Source organism: Gopherus evgoodei, chromosome 2, assembly GCF_007399415.2.
Source record: "Gopherus evgoodei ecotype Sinaloan lineage chromosome 2, rGopEvg1_v1.p, whole genome shotgun sequence".
NCBI lineage: Eukaryota > Metazoa > Chordata > Testudines > Testudinidae > Gopherus > Gopherus evgoodei.
The window spans coordinates 4,606,837-4,627,463 of record NC_044323.1 but is presented as its reverse complement, the minus strand read 5'-3'; the positions used below and the strand labels follow the sequence as shown (position 1 = coordinate 4,627,463).

At 46.4% G+C, this 20,627-nt stretch overlaps 1 protein-coding gene across 1 annotated transcript in view; it reads left to right on the top strand.

Moving 5' to 3' along the window:
- The window catches only part of TMIE (transmembrane inner ear), a 73,072-nt gene extending 64,110 nt beyond the window's left edge, over positions 1-8,962 (top strand). Inside the window, exons 3-4 of the mRNA XM_030554180.1 lie at positions 3,424-3,573; positions 8,643-8,962. Of these exons, the coding sequence (XP_030410040.1) occupies positions 3,424-3,573; positions 8,643-8,962 (470 nt within the window). The remainder of the gene's footprint in view (positions 1-3,423; positions 3,574-8,642) is intronic.
- Positions 8,963-20,627: the final 11,665 nt, after the last annotated feature.

Genomic DNA, 20,627 nt, shown 5'->3' with positions numbered 1-20,627 from the left:
GCCTATGGGGAAATGATACAATCTTCTACACAGACAGAGGACTGTGTATTAACTAATAGTTTACATTTCCAGGTGATCTTCACAATGAAAAAGGTTGGAAACTTTCCATTCCAAGCTGACGTTAACTTAGGCATTTAGAGAATCCCAGAATGCTTTGCTTTGATTTCTTGTGTGATGGTGGAACAGCAAGATATGCGGGAAATGCAATTACATCAGACTGGTTTGAAGGGGGCAAGCCATAAAATACATGTTAGTTATAGCAGAAATTGTCCTGAAATGCACCTATCCCTGCCCTAATAAGCAGCCCAGGCTCTCACTCTTATTAAAAGAGTAAACGGATCACACAGAGTCCAGAGTGAAAGGAGGCGGAGTACAGCATGTGTAATTACTTCCCATGAGCAAAGAAGAAATACAGACTCATCTTGCTGCAGTGCTCTGATGTACCTGATCCCAGATTTTATTCATCTGCCTATTCCTCATTTTGCAGCTAATAATAATGGTAATATTTAATAATCACCCCTAGCATGTGACAACATCACAGGACCCAATCCACAGTTGTGACTGGTGCTCGGCAGAGCTTGGGTTTGGGGGACTTTTTGTTACCCGTCTCTGGCTCTGGGATGGAGTCAGTTCAGTTCAGCTCCCAGCACTGTATACTCATGCCTTGCTGCAGTAGCCTCCAACTGGTTATTCCTCCTGCTCTGGTTAACAAAATGGGTCCCAAAACGTTTTGCAATGTCACATGTGAGCTGAGAGGCAGGATTGGAACTGTGATACAGCATTGTGCATGGAGTGCTGTGTGAAGTTTGCACACACCTTCCCCTGACAGCCATCCGTAGCCAGGCTGCAGTGTGGTCTAGTTGCTAGTGAACTGGAGTAGGGTGCAGAAGACCTGGGTAGTATATCTGACTCTGTGACCTGAGCCAAGTCTCTGTGCCTCAGTTTCCCCACCTGTAAAATGGGGGTAATGATACTGCCCTTCTTGATAAAGTGCTACAAATGAAAAGTGTGAGATAATTACTAGGTGTTCTTATAAACCATCTTCTGGGACCAAATCCTTTATAGCAACCAACCATGAACTAAAGAACTAGGGTCAAGATCCTCAAAGGTGTTGGTAATTCTCACTGATTTCCCTAGTCCCATGGTCCTGGGCCAAACACCACTATGTTAAGGAGAGGCTTTTCACTGATTACAAAGGGCCCTAAGCCCTCTGCCTGGGAGGCAGGGTCAGGCACCAAGAGAACTGCATATCCTACACTGAACAGTGTTACCATCACCCATGTGCTTTGTAGGTGTGGTCAATCACCTACCCACCGGTCAGCAACATTATAAGGACACATTCCAGTCTCTCATCCTAAGATGAGCAAAGCTCAGTCACCTGCGGTCTATGCTGACAGCACAAAAGGATAAAGGATCAAAGCATCTAGATAACGGCCCTGTTTAGAGCATGATGCCAGCAAAATGTTTTACAGTCCTTAATGCTTACCTGCAATTAACCTTTGCTTCAGATTTCTCCTTCCCTTTGACTTGCCAGTGACCCTGGATGCTAGTGAGATTCCATTATGATTTCTCTGCCGTTAATTGTTTAAAGGGATCGATAGTTTCTGCAACACACTCCAGAAGCGGGAGCAGTTGTTCCGGTTTCAGTGACAGCCCAACATGAATGAGGATGAAGGCACTGGAAATAATCACACACCCCTGCTCTGCTCGGTGAAATGAAGTAGTGTCCCTCTGGAACCCTTTACTTTTTGTCAAAGCAACCTCCCTGCTCAGGGGAGGCCAGACTGATGTAGCACAAACTCTTCCCCTGGGGTGAAATTCACCTTTGCAAAAAGCCTGTGAACTACCCGAGTCCTGTTTTGAAGGTTTAAGGGGGACATATGTGGTGCTGAGGTACTTTCCTGGCTCTCTGTGCAGGGATAAATTCCACCCATAGTGAATGAGAAGTGCCAAGCAGCCTATGGAGAGGGGAGTGGAGTCTGACTCCTCGCTCTTCCCCCATCTCCCCAGGTTAGCATGCAGGCCCTGATTGTGAACTCACAGCAGCATAATCCATTGATCCTGATCCTCCAGTGCTGAGGAAGGTAGATCAGACGCTCCTACTGACCCTCATAATATAGGGGGGCATCTGATTAAAACGAAAGGCTGCAAATTTAAAATGGAGCAAAGGGAATCCTTTTATAGGCAGCCCATGGAACTCATTGCCACAAGATGTCATTGAAGCCAAGAGCAAAGCAGGAGTCAAAAAAAGATTGGATGTTTGGGTGCGGCGAATGGTCAGAGTTACATTAGAAAGGATTGGGGAAAAGAACCTCAGAAGTTTCAAAGGGATACAAACCCTTGTGCTTCTGGGGATAAACTAATTGGAGGGTAGGAGGGAACTATCCCTGTGGGCATGGTATTTTATAATTGCCTGCTTTGGTGCTTTTTGCATCTTCCTCTGAAGCAGCTGATGCTGGCCACTGTCAGAGACAAGGCACAGGGCTAGATAGATCATAGGTCTGATCAAGTATGGAATTTCCCTCGTTCTAGGCAATTATACAGTAATGAGAAACTCTGGAGTCCTAGAGATGAGAGGAAAATTCTCATCAGATGTAAAGACCTGAGGCCAAATCATCAGCTGGTGTCAATCAGCATAGCTCACGGTGCGGTCCTCTTCAACCACCCGCCAGTTCGCCTGTCTTCTAGATGCCCTTTATGGTCACTTTTGCCAGTACAGGAGAGGATGATGGAATCTGCTTGGCATAATGAGTGGACAGTGATGACAGTTGTTAATCACTCTCTCATCACCGACCCAACCATCTGCCCACTAGGTTTTGACCTGCCAAGACACAAGTGCCCATTCCTGAACCAGTTTCGAACAGGACAGAACAATTGTATGGCCAATCTCTTCAAAGAGGTTTTTTCTAACGACACATGGTGCAGCTGCTGTCGACTTCAGACTATGTTGCATCTCCTTGACGAGCGCCCACTGACTTACTTCGACGGCGGGCTACTGGCTCTCCACCCGGCTGGGCACACTGCGCATACGCTGAGAGAGAGGGGTTAGAGCAACGGGCTGGGAGTCAGGAGATTTGAGTTTACTTCTAGGCTCCGCTACAAACTCCCTGTGTGGTTTTTGGTCAAGTCACTCAATCTGCCTTGTTCCTCAGCTGTGAAATGGGGACGCTACTAACCTATCTCATGGGGAGCTTGTGAGGGTAAAATCAGTTGAGCGTAGCGAGGAGCTCAGATTCTGTGATGATGAAGGGGAGATAACAACCTAGACAGACGATTCTAGTGAAGTCATTGGGGCTGGATTCCCAACTAGCGTAGCTGCATTGAGATGTGCGTTCTCCCACTAATATCTGCTGGCTGTGATCTGGTGAACCTTTTACTTGTGCTAGCAAAGTTAACTGAGATCAGCTCTCTCCTCTCTCCCAGTTATAACCCTGTGCTGTATCTTCAAGTGCCGGATTCCGCGGACAAAGAAAGAGATCGAGGCCCGGTATGCTCAGCGGCAGGCAGCCAAGACCTATGCAGACAAACTGGAGACCGTACCACCACTCAACGAGCTGACGGAGATCCCTGGAGGTACAGCCACACCCCCATCTCTTCTCCCTGGGTTTCTTCCTGCATGCCCAAAGTGCCAGATTGTCTGCAGGCACAAATCTGTGTTGCTCCAGGCAGTTCAATGGCAATTTGCACCCATGGAAGATCTGGCCCTGTAATTTACTGTGCAAAGCTCCTCTGCTTTGCATGCACGCTTTATATCATTTAACTTTCATGGCAGAAAGCACTATCGTTAAGATCAAAGGGCCAGATCCACAGCTGGTGTCAATCTGCATAGCTCCATTGAAGGCAGTTGGCCCAGATCCTCAGCTGGTGTCAATGATCACAGTTCTACAGAAACCAACAATTTAAACTAACTGAGGATCTGGCCCCACTACTTTTCCATGCTGAAGGCCAGATTCTGAGGTGATGCCCAAGGGGTAGCAAATAAGTTGTTAACTAGAGTTGGGCAAAAATTGTCTTGATGAATATTAACGTCGCTGAAAAAAATGCATTTTTTCAGGTCGCAGAAACAATTTGAGAATTTGGGTTGAATTTGGCAAACAGTCAGCCAAAAAAAAGGTGGAAGAAACATGTTGAAAAAGTCAAAACGGTTCATTTCTGCCACTTTCATTTCAGCTTTTCGTTTTGAAATGGCACTTAGTCTAGAAATTTTGCTTTTTTTTCCCAAAAGGGATGGATAAAATACCCAAGAGACTCAAAACGAAAAGAAACTGGAAAAAAGTTCATTTGGGGTTGAACAAAGCATTTTGTTTGACCCAAAATGATTATTCTTTGGGGCAGGGTTCAGCCACCAAACTGAAAAATCAGTTTTTCACTCCGCTCTATTAACATTTCCGCTGCTCCTTAAGTGGCCTGCCAGTCCGTACTGCCAAGTGCCTCTCTGTCACTGTGATCTTGTTATGGTTTCCTCTCCTGTCATTCACCTCTCGTGATTCTATACTCTAGGCTCTACTGAAAGCCTCCCAACTCTCTCTGGTCATGTCCAGTCCAGACCTCTCAACTCTCTGCCTGTGGTGAAGGAAGAAGATGAAATGGCCCTACAAGGAAATTAGGGGGAATGTCTGTCTGTCTCTTTGGCGTCTCCTTTCCATGGCTTCGCAGAGGAGATGTGGACTTTGGAACTCACTGTTCTCCTTTCCTTTCCTATGTTTCACCTTCACTCTATCTTCTTCTGAAGGGTTTTCTTTTTAACATTGCTCTGTAAGCCCAACCAGTGGTCAGTAGGCTTTAGAGAAGCCTTATTGCCTCAAGCCTAGATCTTCAAAGGTATTTAAATTGCCTAACTTCCATTGACTTCAATGAGAGTTAGATGCCTAAATATGTCTGAGGATCTAGGTCTCATAGTATCACAATCCAGGATATGGAGGGGCGTGACGAGGCAGATAAGGAAACGGAAGGAATTCAGGCCCAGATCCAGAAAAACCACTACGAACATGTCCAACTTTAAGCACAGAAGGTCTGCTCCAAAGCCCACCGATGCCAATGGAATGATTATAGGCTAAATTCCATGAGTCTCCCCATTTCAGTCAATGGGTCAGATCCTCAGCTGCTATAGCCCTGCTATAGCCCTATGCCTGTGGGGTTGCTCACGTGCTCGAGCGCTTTGCTGGGCTGTGGCCTTAATGAGTCAGCACAAATTCAACAGACGCTGGGTCACGCCCCATTCCTCGTTACCTCATGGAAGTCAATGGGCCGAATCCAACCTCAGAGCAAGCCCAGTGAAATCAAGGGATGCATTTGGTCCAGTGGGGTTGGATGGGTCTGAGTGAGAGCAGAACTGGGCTAGTCACGGAAGTAGGAAATCATACTGAAACATGGCTTTGGCTGCATTATTAATTACACCTGAGATCATTACAATGGGAAGATAGGAAATGTCCAGGACACAGTTATCTGCTACTTTGCAGCTGGTGTCAGCATTTATAGCTAGGTGAAGAGAGTGTAAAATCCTACCATGCCGCCTTCACAGTGTTTTACACCTAACCTGCCCATGTAGATATGATTTCTTCATTCATTCAGTATCACTGCTTATTCATTTGCTTTGCTGTAGCACCTGAACATAGATCAGGACCCCATTGTGCTAGGTGGAGTGGAAACAAAAATACAAGTTCCTGTTTTGTACATACAATCGATGTCACAAGCTGCAGGGCAGGGAGGAATCAGGCCCTCCTGTTTGTTTTTCCACTTTTTAGGCTGTGCGTATTCTCTTCTTCTCCTTTGCATTTCACTCAAGTTACCAGAATAAGTGGTCTGATCAGGTGCACTTTCTGAACCACATCCTTGGCTGTGTAAATTGATGTAGCTCCATTGACTTCAAGATTGGGCCCTTTTAATCTACCAAATGGTAAGACGGGAGATTTGCTCTACTCACTGCCATGGAACAATGCTGATTTATACCAGCTGGGGAGCTGGCCCTAAATGGGTGAAATTTACCTCTGTGTGCAAAGGTCCTGATCGAGGTTTATGCACCACTTAAGTTTTGTGGAGTTAATCTGGTTTCACGCTGACTTAACAGAGCAAAATTTAGCCCCAGTATATGTAGGAACAAATCCTCAAGGGTATATATTAGTATAGCCTCACTGAAGTCAAAAGACCCATGTCAGATTGCACCAGATGACCTTCTGCCATGTAGTTTGGTGGTGCATTTATTCTTGTGAACAGACAATAGAAAGAAGTAGTTATTTTAATGAATGGATGGTCATTAAGTGCTGTGAAGTTGGAAATTGCTACTTAAGTACTAAGTGCCAATCTCATTATGATTATTAAATACTATTAACCATTATTACTTGTTGTTGTTTGAACCTTTCCATCCCACCGTTACTGCTATCATGGAATGTTCCAACTGATGGCTGGTTCTCTGAGGACTTCTTTATTGGACACCATGGGGTGACATCTCTTCTGGACAAAAACAAGGGATGACATCAGACTGTCTTCAGACTTGCACAATGATGTAGTTTGGCAAAGTGTTGTATTCTCCCCCCCCCGCCCCTGGCCACCCACAGACATGTGAAATTTGATCTTAAATTGAATGTTATTTCATAATTTGAAATAGAAATTCAAAATGTCAAACTTTGTGCTCAAAAACCCAGGGGAGAAAAACAATCCTATTTTCTTTTAAAGAAAATTGTACATTATTAAACCCTTTGGCAGAATTAGTGAAGGGTGACACATCTCATACTTAAGGGCCAAATTGTGACACTCTTACTCCTGCTGAACAGTAGCCTACTTTATTATAATAACACCGAGATTCTTCAGCCAAGGTCAGGACCTCATTGTGCTAGGTGCTGTACAAACACATAGTAACAGTTCCTGCCTTGGAGCTCTTACCATATAAACAGGCTCAGAGAAATGAAGTGATTTGCCCAAGGCCACACAGTAGGTCAGTACCAGAGTCACAAGTACTAGCCAGGTCTCCTAACTCCCAGTCCAGTGCCCTTTCCAATAAACCACACTGTTTGTGGCATGAGGTGCCACTTGGGATGAGTAAGGGTCTCCGAGTCTGAGCCTAAATAAATAAGAGACATAAGGCAGAGATTTGCAGTTCCTGCTCTTTCCCTGGACTATAGTCGGCAAGGAGGACTCCAGAGAAGCAGTACCCATAAAGTGTTAACCAAAGACCACCCTGGGTTCCCCGAGACCTTCTGCTTTATCTTACTGTTAAGACACTGAACAAAACAGGGCCAAACCTTCAGTTGGTGTCAATTGCGTTAACCCCAATGAAATCAGTGGAGCTATGCTGATTTAAACCAGCTGAGGATTTGACCCAAGGTAACTTTTTATGCAGTGCTTCATTTGTAATGAAAGAGGTGCTGGTTTGTTTACATTCATAACGGATGCAGCAGACCTCGAGGCGTCGGGGTATGAACTGCCAAGCCTAGAGGTGCTGGGGCTCGGCCCGGACAAGCCCTGGCACAAATTAAGTAGCTATAGTTAACTCACCTCTCTGTCTGGATTCCTAGTTAGAACTACTAAGGAAACAGGGAAGAGATATGAATGTTTCATTGTTATGATTAGTTTAAATGGCAGAAGTGATACACGGTAGTCAGCAACGCAGCTGGGCAGGAACCAGATTATCACGACAAGGGAGATTCTGTGATTTAACTATTCCTACTGCTAAATAATAATTCTATTCCAAAAGAGAACAAAAACAAGTGACATTTCCTGCGAAACAACTTTCTGAAATTTTCATTGCATGTCACTCAAAACATTTTCTTTTCAAAAAATGGAAACATTTTGTTCTGGTTTTTAGCTTTTATGTAAATATTTTATATAAAAATAGCAAGTTTGATTTTCAGAACCTGTTTTGAAACAAACAAAGAAAAAATCAAAACATTCTGTTCCAAAAATGTTAGCGTCCTTGGAATCCTTCATTTTGGGGGTTTGGAATGAAATGTCGTCCCAATTGAAATGTTTTTCTAAACAGCAATTTTCACTGAAAAATGGTTTGGATTAAAAAAAATCCACAGTCAACTCTAGCTGGACCAGCTCATGCAATCCATTCCAGGGTTGTTTGCCCCGGGCCAGTAACACCATGCAGGGCAAGTCTTGTTCATCACTCTGCAATGCACCATTGAGGCTGTCTGTCTACCTGCTCAGCATAGTAAAGATTCTTCCTATATTCACAACAGCCAAGGCCAGTCTCTTCTCTTCTCTTCTGCAAGGGACACGCCACCCCTCAAGAAAAAACCCAGTCTGGTTTTCAAACAAACCAAACAATGGGGGTTCTGCTCCTTCCTTTGGGACACTTTCCACATTAGGCCTTGCGGTTAGGGAATGCTCCTTGATTGTCTTCTTGGGTTCAATCCCGGTCCCGTTCAAAACAAGGGGATTTTTTTGCCACTGATTTCAATGAAGCCAGGATTAAGATTAGCTTTATCCCATTCTTCCTAATATACCTGTAGATTAACAAACTGATGTTGAAATGCAGCAAACGGGGAGCCAATAAGAAATATGGAGGGTGTTGGATTGTTAGATTAAGGTGATTTCTGATCTCCCTGATTTGCATGTGGGCTGCAGGAATTGTATCTCTTATGGTGAAAGCTACCCCAAAGTAACTTACTTTGTTTTCTTTCCCCCTTCAATCCCTACAGCTCACGTGGCAGAAGAGAAGAAAGAGGAGGTGCCCACCGTCTCAGGGAAAGTGGACAGGGCCCAAGGCAAGAAAGAAGGTTCCAAGGGATCCAAGAAGAAAGAGGGCAAAAGGGAGCAGAGAGAAGGGTCCAAGAAAGAAGGGAAAGATGAGAGCAGAAAGAAGGAAGGAGGCAAGGGTGCAGGTGAAAAGAAGCAAGGAGGTAGAAGGAAAGGTGAGAAGGAGACGGACAGAGCAAAGGCAGGAGGCAGCACCAAGGCTGGCAGCAAAGCTGCGGGCAACGCCAAGTCCTCAGCAAGGAAACCCCAGCAAAAGAAATGACCAGACCAACAGCGGTGCTGCTGACATCCCCTCCCCCAAGCACGTGCAATGCTGCAGGCCTGCCGTGGGGAGAGCAGTGCCAATGCCTTGGAACTGGCGTGGTGAAAACAGGGAGGAGATGAAGAACCTCCTGAATCTGAGGTTATCTGGAACTACTTGATCGATTTTTTTAAAAGCAAAATCGCCATTTCCGCAGAGGTGATGTTTCCGCCAAAGGAGAAGCTGTCTCATTGGTTAGAAAGTTACCTGTGAACAGAATGCCCTGTAGGGTGCTGATTGTGTTCCAGCGTGCAGGGTGGAGTGAGAAATAGGAGCAGAAATGGACTCATTGCATCACAGAGCTGCCCAGAGCCAGGATATCCGGCGTGTGTCTATATTGCAATCAGAGGTGTGACTGCAGCATGTATAGACACACCCGAGTTAGCTTCGATTTAGCTGGCTCGAGAACCAGTCGCAGCGAAACTGCAGCAGCATGCGGCTGTACAACCCTGCCTGGGAGCCTGGGTATATACTCAAGCGGCAAGCCCAGACTGAGCGCCCCCCGCGGCATGCCGCCCCAAGCATGCAGTTGGCTTGCTGGGGTCTGGAGCCGCCTCTGGGAGGAGGGACCTTAGACAGAAGGGGCTGGGCTTCAGGCTAGCCTCCTCGAGTGGGTGATTCACACGCTGCCCAGGGTAGAGGGCTAACCTCAGGCATCAAATAATTGCTGGAAGGCACAACCCATAGGATGGAGCTCTGTAATCTATGATTATATTAAAGAGATCTTGGGAGAAGGCTTTTCTTCCCCGTGAATCTCTTCTTAACTGTTTGGTGTTTCGCTGTCTCAGAGATGCTGACAGAAGCACTTTCCTGACATGAACTAAACACACTTTCCAAAAGCCTTATCCTCTGTTTTTTACAAAAAGTGTCATATAAATGAAGCTGTATGCCAAATATAGAAAAAAGAACCACACATCCTTTGGATGCAGATGATGCTGTCTTCAGTTCTTCAAGTCGTACTCATCCTGGGTGTGATGCTGGCAGACCAGCCAGCCATTCCAGAGCCCCAGGCCAATTCACTTGTGTATTGGTATAGATCAAAGTGATTGTTCAATGTATAAGAGTATTTGGTGTTTAAGCTTCCTGAAAAGTAGTGGGATCTTATCTGCAATGTTTTCACTTGTCTGGATCCTGTGCTAACATATTAGCAAACATTTACATTGTGTCTGCCCCTGTAACCAAATAACCCACTGAACAAGAAAGAAGCCTAGTGGAATGCAAATGAGGAACTCTGACAGAAAAGTACTCATTTCAAAGCAAGCGGTCATTCTGGGTGATGACTGGAGGTCAAAGACTCCAAATGCATTCCTCACTCTCTGTCATCAGAGTGACATCCTCAGAAGAAGTTATAAATATGGATTCCAGGAAGGCGCATGCATCTCTGGGCTGTTTGGACTCTTACAGGGAAAGCATATCAGATGCAAAACGGAGATCCCCAGAGACAATCTGCTACCCTGAAAAGGCTTTTGGGAAACTGGAAGTTTATTACATCACTGCCACCATTTGGAATTACAAACTGTGACTCACCTGTGAATATATTTTACCTGCTTTAACCTCTCAGTATCTCTCACTTCCTTTTCTTAGCTAACAAATCTTTAGTTACTTAGTTTACTATAGAATTGGCTGCCAGCATTGTCTTTGGCTAGAGTTCACTTCATTTCCCGTCTCCAGTGCCTTAAAAACAACCCAACTCCCATAGAAAGTAGCTGGAGACCCAGAGATTAATGTCTTAAGGATTTTCAGCAAGGATTACACAGAGTCAGCCTCCCCACATTCAAGTCCAAGAAGGAACTAATGAATGAATTTAATTAAATAACTTTATAAAATCTTATGATAAAGGAACAAATAATAAGCTAATTTTTACAGCATGACGTGGCTATTTTATAATCCACAGACATTACCGTCACAGTTATACCTACACGTAAAGAAAGAAAACAAATTAAAATCTGAACAGTTCAGTCCCCACAGAAATTCAGTGAGAACAAATTGAAAGTTCACCAAAGCTTAGGTTTTGTTCACCTAAGTCTCAGAGACTTTGATCACCAAATCTAAAACAACATCTTCCCTCCACTTACTTGCAGGAATCTTCAGTTGGAATCCATGCAGACTCTTCCTCTGTGGAATTCACTGCTAGCCAGTCAGCGGACTGATTAACCAACCACTCAGTTACGTGCAGGGGTTAATGTACCGGTAAGTCCTTTAAGTTACACCGGAGTCCTGAGAAGGGTGACCAGATGTCCCGATTTTATAGGAACAGTCCCGCTCTTTGGGTCCTTTGCTTAGATAGATTCCTATTACCCCCCCACCCCCTATCCTGATTTTTCATACTTGCTGTCTGGTCACCCTAGTCCTGAGCAGGGGCTTGGCCTCAACCGGAAGAGGCTTGGCCTCAACTGGAAGAGGGGGGCCTTTAAATCACCCCCACAGCTATCAGCTGCAGAGGCAGCTGGGAGCTCCGGAGCTCCGGGGTGACTTAAAGGATCTGGGGCTGCAGCCGCCGCTACCACAGCAGAGCTCTGGGCCCTTTAAATCACGAACAGAGCCCTGCCGCTGCTCCAGTAGCCATACTAGGGTGTCACTTTAAAGGGCCCGGGCTTCTTGCAGCGGCCAGAGCCCTGCAGTCGCTACCCCGGGGCTCTGGCAGCCAGGGTCAGGAGGCAAATTAAAGGGCCTGGAGCTCTGACCACTGCAGGGAGCCCAGGCCCTTTAAATCCCCAGCCTGGGGAATTTGGTCCGGTCGGGCATGGCATACCGGCTCTTGCCAATATGCTGTACTGTACTGTACCAGCTTACTTTCACCTCTGGTTACGTGTCTAGATTTAAAGAAAACCCTGCTGCAAAAATGCTTCCACGTTAGGGACGCCAGCCTGCTTCCTGCTCCTGGGCTCAGCTTCTCCCAACTCACACAGGGCACATGGCCTGACTGCTCGCCCCCATGGAGTCTGACCCCAGCAACAGGGAACCTGTTGGAGCAGCCCCAAAACTACCACCCCCAATTTGAAAAGATGTGGAGTGCTAAATCCGTCTAGCAACAGTAGCCCAGACACAACTCACTCCTGCCTCCTCCCCATGGGTCTCTTAAAGGGATACCTCCCTATTAGGTCCATGGGTTAAATAAGATCTGTAGTACCACTTGATCTGGGGGCAAGGGTCTGGTCTCTTGGGACTGGAAGCAACCTAAATGTGATGCGATTTTTGGTATAGGTGCTCTTTTATCCCAAAGCCCAGATTGTCTGGGTGACAAGACTGGGGAGTCTAAGGGGACTGGCTGTGACTTCACAGTAAGACAGGTGTAGTGATGCAGGCGTTCACTTTTGTCACAGGCTTCTTGAAACTGAATGATAAAACACACCTCCAGTTTGGGGTCTCTGCCTGTATTCTGACAGTCTGCCCTGAGGCCAGCGCTCACAGTCATGAGACAAGCGGGCCCAGTCCTGTGAGCCTGCAGGTGACAAGTGCCACTAATTCCCACTGAAGTCAAAGGTGGTTGTGGTCGGTCAGCCTTTCAGGGCAGCGGGCTATGTGTGGACAAAGCGTACGCTTGCTCGCTCGCGCTCTCTGTGGCTAGGCTAGTCTTTTTGTGCCAGTTTTAACTTGTTGGCTGATTACCAATTTCTGCCTGTTAGCAGACACATTTGTAAACACCAGGCTAGACGCTCCACAAACGTTTGTGTCCCAAAACAGGTGTTTGCAGAGCATCTGGACTGGCATTTACAAACACATGAGTTAATTGGAGTCAGGTGGCACGTAGTTAACATGAGATAAAAAGAGCCTAAAGCTAACACCCTCTCTAGTACACACACACACACACTGTATCAGAGAGAAATCATGCTGGAAATCCAACCACCGCTTCAAAATATGCACCCAGCGTATTTCCCAGTTGTCATTGCTTGACTGCCCTCTGATTAAGCTTGTGTAGGGGCTGAAAGTAGCATCTTTAGGGAGATGTCCCAGGAACTCACAAGTAGGTACCATTCCCATTCAGCCTTCTCGTCAATCTGCATCTTGTACAAGATATCGGCTGGAGAAAAGATTTGGCTTTCGCTCTGCAATTCGAGCTTCAGCACTGGGCTTCCTGCTGGCTTGTATAAAACATCCCACGTCTCTCGCTGGTTACCAAGATCCCCCCCTCTCCCTCACGACCACAACTGAGTGCCTCACAAACATCAGTGTATAAAGTCTCACCACCACTCTTTGTCAGGATCACAACAAGGGCAGTCAGAGCCAAGGGTCAAAGCAGGGGAAAACCTGAGGCTAGGAGTAGCCAAGGAGTTCATAGGCAGTTCCAGGCCAGGGTCAATCCCAAGAGTGAGAGTCCAAGTGAGGTTTCAGGATCTTAGTCAAGAGGCAAAGTCCAAAACAAGCCGAGGTCAAGCCAGGAGTTCAGGAGCACAGAACAGGGTCAGTCATGACAGTTACAGAAGATTAAAAAGTTTATTAGAAAATGTTTAAAAATAGATGATACAGAGAGTTTGAAACGTCAGTTATTGGTCATTGGGGGTAACATACAGAGTATAGGAGGATGCTAGTATTTTGGTATTGGACTGCACATAACATGTACAGTCGGCAATGTCCCCAATGGACGTGTATACTGTGAGTGAGATCAAAATACAGTCAGCGAGCAGTGAGGGCACATCACTCATACAAAAAGTTACAGACAGTCATGGGTATAAATAAGCGGGCTGGGGAATGGGGATAGGATGACCCTCACATGGTGGAGTTCAGTTCGGTTCGGCGGGTTCAGGGCTCAGGGGATAAAGTCCAGCAGGGGAGGTTTACAGGTCTCTTCCCCTTTGTGGGTGCACAAAGTCACGCCGGCTCACTCTTGGTATTAGTGGCAGCCGGTGATGTGCTCTGTGTAAATGTGTCTAGACCATCGAATAGTGTCCAAGACCATTAGGCGTCTCATGAGCCGCGCCTAGCGACGGCCCACCCCACAGGTCCTCAGTACGTGTTCTTTACAGGGGTCCCAGGCACTCAGGGGCCCAACAATCAGAGCGTCGGTGTAAACCTCATAGCCCTTTGTCCGCAGGGTGTCAGCCAAGGGGGCATACTTTTCAAGTTTGCGGGATCGGGCTTCTCGGAAGGCCAGGGTCCTATTCTCGAACGAGATTGTCATGTCAACAAGGATGATCTTTTTCCAATCCTCATCTGTGACAACGATGTCCGGGCGCAGTGGGCTGTCGGTGTCGGGGATGGCATGAGTGATGGAGAGCTCTCCCAGTTGCGAGGCAATGGCCTTCACTAGGCGGTCCTGGACGGCATTGTGGCGCAGCTGCCAGGCTACACTATTGACTAGACACTTCATGGAACACCTGTTGGATTTATATAGGACAGGGAGCCAATCAGAAGCCACGGGGCTGCTGCTTGTCCAACTCTTGAGGTGGAACTTCCCAGGATCTGTGTCCACGGGAGCTCATGGGAAATGGAGAGGAGGGAGACTATAGGTGCTGCACAGTGGTTGATGGGAGCTGTTCACTAGCTCTGTATGCCTGGATTCTAGACCCGTGGGGCCTTACACCTTGTGAGGCAGTAAGTACTGATGGGCAAGATCCTCATTGTACTGTAAATCGCTGTGAGTCATTTGAGCTATGCTGAGAGACACCAGTTGTCAGCAGGCAGGATTGAATCTGGGGTCTCTGGAACAAATGCAGGAGCTAAAAGCCACATGGCTCTTGGTCAAGGCTGTAGCAGACTCATTAATCTCTAGATGGTCTAGAGACTACTAGAGGGGGATAAATGCCACACCAAGCAGGTCTGGGTTATGCTGACCCACACCAGCTGGGGTTCTGGCCTATTATCTCTGTTTTACAGCTGACCAACTGAGGCACAGAGAGATTAAGTGGCTTGTTTACATCACATAGGAAGTCTGAGAGCAAAGCTTGGAACTGAATGTAGATCTCTACCTTCATATCACCAGACATACTACTATTCCAGTGCCCCTGAGAACAGGATCACACTCAGAGGAAATAACATAAAGCACTCAATGCTAATCTCATGTTCCATCGGCAGGGACAGCAGCTCGGTTTAGGAAGAAACCTATATTTGGAAAGATGACATTTTTAATCAGTAAATGTCGGTAAACATCGATTTCACTGTATGAACATGGAAAAAATATTTTCCTCGATAATAAAAGAATTTTACAGACGGGCAAAGTCAGAAACACACTGCTTGAGAACTTACTGGTATTCGATTCAACGATCTTTGCTTTGTATATTTTGACACATGATGTTGACAATTTGTGTTTTAACGATGATAAAGCTTTAACTTTTTGAATCTCAACATCTACTGTTGTTCAATAATTGTTTACCCGACCCCCCCTTTTAATTTCCCCCAACAGTGAAAATGTTGATCTATGAAAATAATTTTAAAAGCAGCTTAAATGCCATGCTTTTGCACTACTGCAAACAATTAAATAGATACATCCAGAAAAAAAGGCTTAAAAATAAACATTATCTGTTGAAATTATAAAAAAATTAACATCGAATTCCGCCAAGTTTACCCAAATTCCTAGCTCCTGTAGGCAGTCAGCGGTGATCGATGGTACTTCCCAGGGATGCCCTGATTGTGAATATGAAGCAGCAGTAGTTATAGTATACCCCAAAGACTTTCATTTAACCAACGTCATTTTCAGGGAGCAGGAAAAATACAATTAAAAAGGTCTGATTCTGCAGACCTTACTCACAAGGAGCCAGATCCTCAGCTAGTGTGAATAGGTGTAGCTCCATTGGCTCTACACCAATTTACACCAATTAGTATCCAGCCTATGGTGCCTTTTGAGGGCTTACGTGATGTGCAGAGGTGTTGTGAATTTCACCTCATGGGCATAAGGGCTGCAGAATGTGGCTGCTCATTCTAGTCTTCAGCTGTGCTCCCAGGTAGCTAAAGATTCAGGGGAACCTGGTGAAACCCGGCAAAATACCACTGATGAAGCTTTGTTCAATGTACACCTACTGAAGATCTGGCCCTGAGCTAAGTGCTAAGTATGTGTGTCACAAAGCATCCCTCAGAATATATTCTCTTCCCTTCAAAAAAACCAAAACAAAATCTGGGACTACTGAGGCTTTTGCATACGCCTGTGATTTTGAAATAAATATTCATTAATTTAGGCCAAGTTTAGCAGGAACACACATTTAGAACACAACTTGTTAGGGCATATTAATTTTGTTTCCTGTCTGGTGCAACACAAACAAGCTGTGGTGTTAATTTCAAAGTGATGTCTCTCCTTTGAGAAGAGCCAAACCTGGACCACCTGGGGATAAATCCCAGAATGCTTCATTCTATCAATCAGTTTGTGTCTTGTTAGTGGGAGCGAGAGCATGTGGGCAGGTTGATGTATATGTAGTAGCACGGTTCTCAAATCAGAATGAACATTGCTCTTAATGAAACTTTTCATTAACTTTAAAAACTCTCTTCTTAAAAGATTGGAAAGGGACATGAAATCAAAGAAGCGGCCCATCTAGCTGTCTTCCTGGCATCACAGGCGTTTAGTTATACTCTATGGCACTCCTCATTTACAAAAGCTTAGGATCTGCCCCTGAGCATCAACATGAGATTGTGAAAAAATGCACAAACAAAGCTTTGTAAAATTGATCATTAATTTAAAAAAAATCACAGATCAGTTTAATTCAATGAAAATTAAAGCATTAATTGTCCCAATAAATTGAGGTCAAGAGTTTAGTGGGCTTTAATCCAAAAAGGATCAGACACCTGTGTGGCTAGTGGAAAAATCTGTAGCTACATTAGACAGGGTTGAAAAACAACAACAACCCTGGAAGGAATATAAACTCCAATGCTTCAGAGCACTAGCCTCCCTTAATTGATGGTAATCTGGAAGAACCTTCTCCCATCAGCATGTTATTCCATAATTGCCCACTAGAGGGTTTCTTGTTCTTTCTCAGTTCTATCTGCTCCGAGCAAGGTTTAGCCCTGGTTTCTGCTGAACAGTTTGCCTTACAGGTGAAGTGAAACAATGCCCAGTGCCGGCTTAGCTGCACCTGATGTGGAGGCTCTAGAGGCCTGGGGCCTGCCTGAGAGACTGTTTCTTTCTCCCAGTGCAATGCCGCCAGCTGGGATCAGTGCAGATCCATGAGCGGGAACCTGGGGGCTGCTGGCAGGACAATTTTCACAAGAGGGATCGTCAGCTTTAGCATTCAAAGGAATGCTAGAGGGACAGACCCAAGGCTCCCATTGACTTTAATGGGTGTTGAATCAGGCTAGTGGGGTGACCTGTAGGGCTTGCTGACAGCTGGTGGGCTGGAGTAGTGGGGCTTGGTTTCTGTTCTCGCTTGGTTATTTTCTGGTTTGAGAAGGAGGGCTCCATATAGTGACTCAAAAGCGTAGCCAGTTGTTTGACTACACTTGTGGCTCGTGATTAAGAATGTTCAAGAGACCAGCTAACCATGCTTAGCCAAATGTACGGCCTAAAGGCATAACAGTACATGCGGAGTGATTCTTACCCCCTTTAAAACTGATTTACAAACCATTTCACCTGCCTCGCTGGGGTTACTGTAGCTAACCAGACAAATCCCACTTGTAGTACTAAATGCGCATTGATTTCCCACCATACCGGAATAAATTACTTAACGCTTTTAGCAGCTCTGTAGAGACAGCTTTGATGCTTTTGGCGGCTTGGTGCAATGAATTATTCTGACTGTGGTGCTGTATTTTTTCCCCCACAAAATTGTAATAAATTCAAAGCAGCATCCAGCCCCTCCTTCCAAGAAACCATTCTGATCTTGCAGCATGTTCACTTTGCCCAAAAGGTCTGCTTCAAAGGTTAACCCTCAAACACGCTTCTAGTTACACTTTAGTTTTTTTACATGCTAAAAGCATCCTGTTTGTCACTTAAAGTTTAAGTTTAACCTGCCAGTTTGTGCCTGGGTACCTCCCTGTACCTTCCCATATCTAGTTTGGAATCCTACATTCCTGGCATTGATGAGCCATGGAAGTACGTCCCAGCTGTACTTGGTGCAAAGTATTCCTGCATCTTCGCTCTGCCCGCACTTGCGCGACCCCCTGAGTGGGGTTAGCAAACCACAACCTGCAGCCTTGTCTTGCTGGAACTTTGCCCCGCTCCTTCAGTTCTGCAACGGATGTGGGTTGTCCCGGCTGCCGAGTTGGGGGAAAGGTCATGGCTTCCCTCTGGTTTCGGTAGGAATGCTTGCAGGGGAAGGCAGTGCTCCGCATTGCATTGCTCTCAGCAGCAACTGTGGCCTGCTGTAATCCCCCAGCCACTCCTGCCACATGCTTTGAATGCTCAGCTCCAGGGTTTGCCAAGCGTACAGATGCAGGATCCATCTGGGCCATGCCCTCAGGAGGCTTGGGATTTCATCATGGCACACCTGCAGTGAAGGGTGAGCTCCGAAGAAAAGCAAACGGGCACTGGGTCTACTAGGGAGCAGAGGTTGCATGATTTTGTCCACTAAGCCCACCGGCCTCACACAGGCCATAGCAGAGTGTTTGGAGAGGGAGCACATATATAACCAGAGCCCCCCTCAGGCTGTGTCACTGATCCCTGTATGTGTGAGAATGCTGGCCAGGGATATGTGCCTTTTCCCCCTGATGGAGGCTGAGGACTCCAGACACCTCCTGGCAGCGGCTGCGCCCAGGTGGCAGGTTCCCAGCCATTCCTTGCAAAACAACAACAACAACAAAAAGTTGTGCCAGATCAGTGTGCTGCTATGAGAATCGCACCACAGCATTCCCTGGCTGACCGCAAAGGTGAGGGGTTCTCTGGATGCCGTCACGTGGACCAGTGATCAGATAACAGACTTCACGTATGGCACAGCTCTGTGGGGGACCAGCAGCAGCACCGGCCCCATGCTCACCCTCAAGCAACAGCTCACCACGCTGGCCGTGTGTGGTTTGTAGAATAGAGCCATGAGGCCGGCGGACAAAGTGCCCCAACTGGACACTGACAAACACAGAGCATTGTTAAAATCAATATTTGGATTAGTGGGAAGAGTTTAGACTTCCTGGAATGCTTGTGCACTGCTGCCTACGTTAATCTCGCTTATATTGCCAGGTCATATTAGAGGCTTTCCATTGTAAGCTTCTGTCAATGGTGTAAATCACCAGCCAGGAAAGAGACGTTGACTAGTGAGAAATGCTGGCCTCCAGCAGAAGGTGTTACCTCCTGCCTGACAAGAAAGGCCCATCAGCTGGACTAGAGTGGAATATTCACCAGGAGAAAAGACTTTGGTGTTTACTCTCCCTCACCATAAAGATGTCATGCAAGTGAATTCCTCCCATCAGCCGATTTTGTAGCTCAAAGCAGAAGGGGGGGAAGGCTATAAAAACCCTTAACAAGGAGGAACTGTAGCTTTATGGGTGACAAGGATTACTAGGCATAAGCAAAAGATCCCCGCACATGTAGAGCTTGCTTATTATAGATGCTTATATTACTTTTTGAAATGTAAGACTGGAACTTATTTATATATGTTTACCTGCTTTAACCTTGTAAATAACTCTCTTGTTTGCTTTGTCTATATAATAAATGTTTAGATAGTTTATTATAGGATTAGCTACAAGTGTTGTCTCTGGTGTGGAATCTAGACTACAACTGACCTGGGGTAAATTCCTGGTCCTGTGGGACTTTGAGTAACCCGCCTTTTGCTGTGATACTTAGTGTAAGGGACCATCTGTCACAAAGTGAAGCTCACCTGGGTGGCAAGAGAGATCGGAGTACCCAAGGGGACTGCCTGTGACTCCATAGCAAGGCTGTTACAGTGTTCGAGGAGTTTGGTGATGGGTTGGTGAAACTGAAGTATAGAACTCACAGCCAATTTGGGGGATGTGCCCTGGGTCTTAACAATCTGACCTGAGGTTGAGACTCATGCTCCTAAGCCAATGCAGGGCAGCTTGTCAAGCACCAGGCCAGAAACGTTTTGCCCCAGAGTGTGCTGCCATGGAGAAGCAGTGAAAGCCTTTTGCTCTTTTTGGTGGCAGCGGACGCTGGATTGAACACCACAAAGGCAGCACACCGGGGTGGATTCCCGTGTGTCCCTTGCCTTGCTTGCTGCCTTGGTCTGGTTGTGAGAGAATTTCTGGAGATGGGATGCTCAGGTGCGAGACTCTGTTCTCAGCAGCCAGGAGGCTCCATGGCCAGTTCAGCCAGTCCTGTCCAGCGCACCATACGCTCAAGAGCTGCAGGCTGTGTCCCCTCAGCCAGGACAGCAGAGGTGACCAGGTGGAGTTCCACCTTTGACACACCACAATGTGAGTGCAAGCAGAAAGCAGCAGTGCAGGCATTCTGCAACCATAGGTCCCCTGAACACAGACGGACATCAGCCTCCGCTTGTCACCCTCCCGCCAGCTGTTCCTGGAGAAGCCAATCAATATCTGACGGCACTTCGATGAGGCCACAGAGCTGACCAGCAGGGACGATGCAGCAATCAGCTTTCTGAACTCTCTGGGGAGAGAGCTGATACGTGTGCACAACCTTCTTCCACCAGCTGAATGAAGGCCCTGAGGAATCATTGCTGGGAGTCATGCTGTCTGCTCTCCTGGGAAATGTCCATTTCCCCAGCCATCAGGCAGAACGAGTTGTTGAGGGAGCTGTTTTCTGCTGTTGAGTTGCGGGCTACCGTTACCCGAGAGAGGATCCACAGTCATCCCAGCATAC